The 8,747-nt window shown below is 31.7% G+C and overlaps 1 protein-coding gene across 1 annotated transcript; it reads right to left on the minus strand.

The window, feature by feature from the left end:
* Positions 1–4,423: 4,423 nt before the first annotated feature.
* Positions 4,424–8,213, minus strand: LOC118061586 (wax ester synthase/diacylglycerol acyltransferase 11). Its single transcript, XM_035075081.2, has 7 exons — positions 7,842–8,213; positions 6,959–7,537; positions 6,723–6,789; positions 6,391–6,500; positions 5,619–5,828; positions 5,327–5,449; positions 4,424–4,734 (listed from the first exon to the last, which is right to left on the minus strand). The coding sequence occupies exons 1-7, from the start codon at positions 8,070–8,072 to the stop codon at positions 4,564–4,566; spliced, it is 1,491 nt and encodes a 496-aa protein (XP_034930972.1). The 5' UTR covers positions 8,073–8,213; the 3' UTR covers positions 4,424–4,563.
* Positions 8,214–8,747: the final 534 nt, after the last annotated feature.

Genomic DNA, 8,747 nt, shown 5'->3' on the forward strand with positions numbered 1-8,747 from the left:
GAAAGTCTATATGCAGTAACCGCATGGCTTCAAGAGTTTGGAACACCCCCATCACGTTTGTTGTCTTACAAGAGCAATATACGGACTCAAACAAGCACCTCGTGCTTAGTATTCTGCTATCAAAATAGCCCTCTTAGAATTTGGTTTCGTCAATGCTAAATCTGATTCATCTCTCTTTGTGTTTTTTGATGGCTTAATACTTGCATATTGTCGCATTTATGTTGATGATTTGATCCTTACTAGAAACAACATGTCATTTGTTGCAAGTATTATTACACAGCTTGACCAGAAATTCTCCATCAAAGATTTGGGGCCCTTACATTTTTTCCTTGGAGTTGAAGTTATCCCTACTACAGATGGCTTGTTTCTCACTCAGCATTAATATATTCGCGCTTTACTTACTAAAACCAATATGGATGGAGCTAAGGATGTCACAACTCCTCACTCTGTCTCGATTCCTTTAAAGCTGGCAGATGGCTCCCCACCAGTTGATGCCACAGAATATCGACGAGTGATTGGTGCATTCCAATACCTCAGCCTAACTCGTCCTGATATCAGTTTTGCAGTCAATAAACTTTCACAATTCATGCATCGTCCAACACAGATTCACTGGACCGCCACCAAACGACTGCTGCATTAAGAACACAATCTTTCATGGCATAAATATCAGGAACACTTCAACTTCGGTCTTGACATGTTTCTCGGATGTTGATTGGGCTGGTTGCTTGGATGATAGGAAATTTACTTCAGCTTATATTATTTTTCTTGGTCCAACCCCTATCTCATGGAGCTCAAAAAAACAACATGCCATTGTTAGGTCATCCACAAAAGCTGAATACAGGGCCTTAGCCACTGTTGCAGCAAAGTCCATGTGGCTGCTTTCCCTCTTTCACGAGATGAAGTTCTCTTTACTACACTCACCTACACTTCTCTATGAGAATTTGGGAGCCACTCAGTTAAGCTTTAATCTAATACAGCACTCACGCATAAAAGCATATTCAAATAAACTTAGTTAAGTTTAAAATTGATTTTATGTGTTGATTAGTTATTTTAAAATGGTTTATAATGTTAACTTTATATTTATAATGTTGAGTGGAGTGTTTTCATGTTTTTTTTTTTAATGAAAATTAAGCTAGAAATCAATATTTTCCTAGATGACCAGCAAGTTGGCAGAATGTAATAATAATACACAACTTAGGTGCGTGAACAGTGGAGGGCACTATTCACACGTGGTTGGGCCAAGTTTGGCCCAGCCCATGCATTTATGTCGGGTCCGGTCCATTTCTAAAAACAAAATAATTAAAAAATATTTTTCAATATTTGTGATTTCCTCGCGTGTATTGTTTTACTCTGTTTTGTTTAATCTCAGTCTGCTTTTTTGTCATTTCAAAAAAATACAAATTCGGCATTACAATACTTGGTTTTCGTCAAAACTTCCAAAATACAAAAAAAAAAAAATGTTTTTATGCATACGTCCAAACGTCTCAAAACTAAATAATCATATTGTGTTTCATACACCAAAAAACAATGTTTTAGCATGCATTTTGGTTGTAATAACCAGTTTATTAAAGTCAATAGAACATTGGTCAAAATTCCAAAAACAACAAAATTTTTATTTTGTTTTGTTTTACTATCAGGGATTATGAATTTATACATAAAATATATTTCTGATATTAAAAGGGTATTTTTGTTGACAACATAGAACAGTTGAGTTTTACCCCATTAAGATAAGAATCTCCTTATAGAGGATGGCTTTTCTTAAATGTTAAATAGACTGAACCAACAATTAGAAACTACAACAAAACCTTAGATTTTATCAGACATTAAAACAATGCAACCTATCTTAGGTAGGGCGTATTTGGGGTGTTAATACCTTCCATTTACGCAACCATTCTTCGTACCCTATATTTGAAACTAGTTAGGGTTTCTAGTGACCAGAATACTAGGTGGTGACTCACAGACCATATTTTACTGCTAAGGGACAAGAATTCCTTGTCTCTTCGTATTTTACCAGATAGACCTTTACATCTTCCTTTCCTTGAGAGGGTGGACGATCGTCGCGGCGCCGCACATGTGTGAAAATAGCCTTGAGAAAAAAAAAAAAAAAAAAAAGCTTGCCTTTGATTCAGGGGTATTTTGATATTTTCATGTAATGTATTAGTCGTTATTGATTTGTTTGAGGACATTTTTATATTTTTCAATATTTTAATAAACAATAAAATAACAAAAGTACCCCATGAGTCAAAAAAATCAATAGCTTCGGGTAGGTGTATGTAGGTATTTATGATTTTTAATACATAATAGAATTACATATGTACTTTTGGATCTAAGTAATTTAATTCATTGAGTTCAATGGTATTAGGGTCATACTCTTTTTTTTTTTTGTTAATTATTGATTTGATTAAGGGTAGTTGTATAATTTAACATATATATATATATATATATATATATATATATATATATAGAAAAGCTATTGACGTGTTGTGCACACGTATCAGCGTGTGGGAGCCACCATGTACTTTGGGTAGCATGTGTGGTAGCTTACAGTGGTAAAAATCAGCCTTTCAATGTATGATTTGATGCCTCGTCGTCTTCTCTTCTATAATTAGTGATGTGTGTATTAAAAATATGGCTAATTTATTATCGTTGATCTTTTCTTTTTCTCTTTATTTCTCTCTCCTACCCTTATAAAAGCACTATGAACCTCATTATTATTGAAATTCAAATTTAGTCCTTTTATTTTTTATTTTAGTATCTTGGTCATTTTTCCTTTTGTGAAAGATTTTTTTTGTTTCTAATTTGTATATAAAATATGTTTCAATTTGGTCGTTCATCTTATAATTTTTTATTCTTTTTCTTTGTTTTTTTGTCAAATTTTTTATTACTTTCAATTTTATCTTTCAAATCAAATTTATGATTTTTTGTTTTTTCAATGATAATAATAATGATTTCAATATGGTCTATTTTTAAAAAAATTTCTTATTGTTTTCATTGGTCTTTTTGTCAAATGTTTATAGTTTTAAATTTTATCATTCAAATCAAGTTCAAAGTTTTTATAATAATAATAATAATGGTGGTGGTGGTGGTGCTTTTAATTACTATTTCTTAAAATCTTTTCGTATGATTGATTTTTTTTAATTTATATTTTAATATTTATTTTATTAGAAATTGGATTTTATTATTTTTCTAGATTGGATACTTCGGGTCTAATGACTCGGGTCCTAGATTTACAAAGTTATCATATTAAAAAAAAATTATATATTTTTTTTATCAGGTTATTTCAATCATATAATACAAGTTGTGGGTTTTGTGGGATATCTTGTTTTGGCTGAGCCCTAATTAGCATTATACGTCGTGACCAGTTGTTATATCATTTTTTAACTCCATTTTAACATTTAATTATTATTTTTTATATAAAAAAATAATTTGGCCTCAGCAGTAACCAAGGCTAATTATAAATTAAATTCAATGTAATGATATTTATTATTATTGTAATCATTGCAAGTTGATTGTAATATATATCAAGTGTATAACATGCTTTTCTATATTTTGTTATATCTTGTCTTTCATTTGTTAGAGATATTTACCTTATTTTATATACCAATATCAAATACAACTTTGTGCCTATCTCATGTGATTTGTCATAGATTCTTTATCTTAATTATCTTCATTTTATTTTCTCAAAACATTAACAAAACATTACTTATTACCTATATTTATTATTAGATTTAGGTTGCAATGCACCTGCTTCATTGTTCATTTGAATAGTGAAGCAGGTGCCCTCTTATTTTCTCCTTTTTTATTTATTTTTTATTTTTTTTCATTCTTTATAGTCTTACTTTCATCCTTAATTTTATTTTATTTTAATGGTTGTTCATGATGCATTTAGACAGACCAAGTCAATCAAATAATATCGGGCCAACTTCTTCATGGTTTAAAATTAAACCTAGGTTGGGCACGGAGTCTAGTTGTGGTATTTTTTGTTATGTCAATTTCATCCTCAATAGTTTTTTACCAATTAACTAAGTTGTTCTTAGACAAGTAAAGTTAATTGGGTTATATCAAGGAAACTCTCATACCATTTAATTTTAAATTCGGCTAGGTAAAGAGTTGAGTTGATAGGTTGTTTTGTCACTTTTTTTTTCCTTTTCTCTTAATTTGAACATCAGATATTTTTTACAAGTTGGTTGGTTTGTATATGGATTGGTTAAGTTGATTAGATCATATTAAGATAATTTTAAAATGATTTAATTTTAAATTGAAGGTAGATAAGGAGTAGCATCTAGAAATTTCAAAGTTAACCAGAAATGACTATAATAATAATATTAAATAATTTTCTATACTTTTTATTATATTTTTAAAAATTATCTTAGCATACCACGGCTGATATATACTAAGTATACATCTAATTATCAATATTCAATAAGTGATAATCTAAAATACTTATATTATAATATTCCTTCACACTCGGGTTACCACGAGTGAAAATCACATAAATTATAAGAATAAATAGTACAATGGTGCATTCAATAATTTATTGTCATTAATCATAGCAACATTTAATTAGTAATCATAACAATCTACCAGCCCTTGCTCTATGACAGCGTTTTTGATCAGCTTAAGAGATTCTTCCATATCATCGCAGAGTTGATGAGGATCAGGAACTACCCCTTCGTCAACTGATACGATGATTTTCATTTTGTTGACATAACTCACAACATGAAACATTAATGCCTGAAACCAAACATATATAACAATATTAAACTGAGGATATTCTTAAAAATAGTAACGATCAATTTACGAGACTCTTTCTGCTTCAAGTTAGAGGTTAATTGCATCTCATTTGTGTCTTTCAAATTTTAGAACACACGTTAATGATAGTTTATACATATAATTTTCTAAATTCAAATTTTAGAACACACGTCTGGGGACCATTTTATTTTTTATAATAGTCAAATTTTATTAATGATTATAGAACTCTGTTAAGTAAATGAAGTTTTGCCTGAAAAATAATGAAATGAGACATTCAAAAACGTAAAAAAGTTCTGTCTAGGATCATCTTATTTGGCAATATAGAAATATAGTTTATTAATACTTAAATAAAATAAAAACAAATAGCCATTTTAGTTTTGGTGTCTCGGAAGGTATATGCTTGGAATTGTGATAGTTGCAACAGTTTAAAATATTTTTTAATTAGAAAATTATTAAAATAATTTTTTATTTTAAAAAAATTATTTTTAACACAAACATATTAAAAACAACCATAAAAAATAAAAAATATATATATTTTAAATAAAAATAAAATTCAAAATATGATGTTACTCACATTAGGTTGCCCATAGCAGGTAGGAGCCACGTAGGACACTTGATGGCCGAAACAAGTGACTTCTTCTTGAGGGCCAGGCACGTTTGAGTACCACAATGTAGTTTGAGTTGGAAAGCTTGCCCACTGCGACAATAAATAGGATTTATTTATTTATTTTTAGCCCCAATACAACTATTGATACTGGAAATGAGACTAGAAAAAACATTTGAAGCCTCGCAAGGAAGAAATGGATCATCAGCATAGCTCTACTAATTATAATAAAGGGTCGAGTGTTCTAGCAGATTTATTGTACCTTAGCACTGAAGAATTTGATAAAGAATTTTGCCATTAAATATGTGTATAATGCTTCAAGAGAAGCTTTCTTCCTCTTTCCTGTTGCCTTAGCACTTCGAACATGATCCAATACATCCTTTCGTAATCCAATGGTGAAGGGGAAGATAACGTAGCCGATCAGGTTGCCCAACTTCACTTTGCTGCTACTTTTTATCATTTCAGAAACATCCTATATTTAAAGAAAATGAAAAAAATTATAATTAATCGATCCTTTGTTAGTAATAGATACACAAAAAATGAGACATCCTTAAATATTATTAATGCTTGAGATGGGACTGATTTTTTTTTTTTTTATTTGAATCCTTAAACACTGTCTACCAATCCATTATTAAACAAAAGTTTATTTATTTATTGTTTAGATTAGATGAAAGAAAAGAGAGAACAAGTAATTAAGTTCATTCAATTTAAACACAGTATTTTAGATTTAACCAATATACCAAAACAAGATATAAAGGATTACGAAAGATTGAACTTTAAATAATTCTTTAAATAAACAGAAGTTTCCATATATTATGAACTTTTACTTTGGTTATAAATAGTGGATCATGTGATATAGTAATTCATTATATTTCTATATTTTTTCGTACAATTTTGTCGTAAAAAGGGTACAATTTAAAGGATACACCAAGGGAGCAAAAAGAAACCCTCAAGGCGAAACAGAGAACATGAAATCAATGGAGCAAAGCACTAGCTCCCAAACAGAAAAAAGGCAAAGAAGTTGTTTTACTCACTTCTTTTACTAGATATGGCCTTAAATTCACGAAATGAGTTGCTCTTAGACGAATGTTCTTAGGAAGATTGTTATGCCCTTCTGCCTCTCCTGCCTCCTTCTTTATTTTACCTGCCGAATAAAGAATTAGTTCAGAAAATTGTTTAATCTAGCAAATTAAACAACTAATTTAGATTCTATCAGATTACTTAAACGTGTAGTCTAGCTAAGAGCATATTTTAGAAAATTGTTTTAGATATAGCTGCAAGCGTATTTATTGTCTTTGAAGAACATAGGCTAAAACTTTACACCGAAGTAAAGTTGGCATTAAATTTAATTTCAGAAATTTCTTACCGTATTTTCTATTGAGATTTCGAGATAGAGCTGCTTCTGTGACTCCCACCATCACATCATTGACTGTCTGGAAAAAATAACAACAACAAAAAGTAACGAGTTCTTGAGATCAGTAATGCAAATTTTCCCGTGAATTTTCTTTCGAAACATAAATCAACACTTTTGTTTTTAATACTAGGAGAGAATAAGTAAAACATCTACAGCGTGGACAGATTGATATTCAGTAATTGGCTTACAGCATTCATGGCATTCTTGACCAGCTTAACATCCTCCAAATTCAAAGTTCGATGAACAATCCGCCGTGGAGTAGATGCAACGCCTAATGGACCTTTGAGGGGCGTTTTCGTATCATCCAAATAGAAAGTTGTGATAAAAAACATTACAACATCAACAAAAGTATTCCAATATATCAGCAACACAGAAAAAAGCTTGATGAAATATTGGAGAAGCCCTCCACTAGAACCGCCATGTTTCATTTTCTTGTTCATTGGAAGGGACGGAAGTGCCTCAGGATCAGACAGTTTGCGGGTACAAGACATGAAAAGTGTCATGAGAGACGTGCCATCACCGAGAGAGTGGTGGACTCGGAGAACGCCTACGGATTCAGCATCAGAGGTTTTGATATTGAGGAGATGGAGATCCCACATAGGTATTGACATGCTAATCCCTGTTTTGCTCAAATTAGAGACGTAATCTTCCACGAACATATCAGGAGAGTCCATGTTTGGGTCAAGTGTAGGGACTTTGACATGGTTGTCCAAGTCAACCTCTGTTCTAACCCATTTGAGCTCGCCACCACGTTTCTCATCTGGAAGCTGTTCCATCAATTTTTGTCATTAAAAATCAGAAGTTTTTATTGCGACAATTTTGCTTTCAAAAAAGAGAATGATTTTTAATACCGATCCCGTCTTACAATAAGAAAATGTAAGAGAGATTATTAATTGTAAATTAGTATTAGTGTACACATATATATACCATGAAGTTGAATTACACAAAACACGTACGATTAGAGCTTGCTCCTTCTTCGTAACCACAGGGTACACTTCGTAACTGCTTGGAATATTTTAAAGATGCTGGCGTATTGATAAAAAAGAAAGGAAGAAAGGAAACAGAACTTGCCTGCAAACTACAGAAACGAGGTTGCGAGAGCAAAGTGTGCCCCAAGTTTGCTTTAATAACTTCCGGATTGAGTTGGGTCTCGAAGCCGATGATGACAATGATGTACACGGTGGAGTCGGATTCATGAAACATTCGAGCCACTGGACTCAGAGGTTGCTCTTCTTCTGTACTGCTCGAAATATTTTCAACATTTTTTGTTGTTTTAATTGGTTTCATGGCTTGGATCTTCATTGGTTGATCTTTGAGAATGGAGGCAAATAATGCAGGTGTGCAAGTGCAAGGCTAACCTGTTTGTTCTCATGGACATGCCCCCCTTCTTATAGAGTAGCAAACCAGTTTGCTTCTCATAGAAAAGTATTTTTGTTTTCATATCAAATTTACAAAAAAGATCTCATCAATTCTTTGGGAAGGAAGAAAATCTTACTTTGTACAAATAAATAATTAACAGGCGAATGGTCTATCCTAAGGCAAAGCAGATGTTGATTGATTTGATTCCAACAATATCTTCTCTTCCAATCAAATTTTTTCTATTTTCATGACTTATGCTTTTCGGGGGGTCGAGGGAGTAGATATACAGATTATGGCTGCAGCTTGCAATAGAAAAATCAATGAAATTAAAACTAGAGTTAATTAGAAGTTAATCCTGTAATATCGCCCCCTTCCTTTCCAATAACTCTATATCTAAAAAAATAAAAAATAAAATAAAAAGCTCATCTTTATGAAATCTCATGAATCTTTACCCTTAACTTTCCTTCTGTAGTGCACGAATTAACCTAGCTGTTTGACGTTTAACTCTACATGGGCTTGCTCCCCCAATGTAGCCAATCATTCCAACATCCTACGTGTTTACAGTTCCAAGTGCAGCCACATAAAATTACATCTTTTACAGCCCTTTGTTCTTATCTT

Source organism: Populus alba, chromosome 10 (genome assembly GCF_005239225.2).
Source record: "Populus alba chromosome 10, ASM523922v2, whole genome shotgun sequence".
Classification (NCBI taxonomy): domain Eukaryota; kingdom Viridiplantae; phylum Streptophyta; class Magnoliopsida; order Malpighiales; family Salicaceae; genus Populus; species Populus alba.

Bases quoted from the DNA above. Each gene is read 5' to 3' on its own strand.
- LOC118061586 (XM_035075081.2), bottom strand. From the start codon at position 8,072: ATGAAGATCCAAGCCATGAAACCAATTAAAACAACAAAAAATGTTGAA. The intron at 5,829-6,390 runs GTGAGTAAAACA...CTTTAAATATAG, and splicing joins GGCCATATCTAGTAAAAGAA to GATGTTTCTGAAATGATAAA. The intron at 4,735-5,326 runs GTGAGTAACATC...GTTTGGTTTCAG, and splicing joins CCTGCTATGGGCAACCTAAT to GCATTAATGTTTCATGTTGT.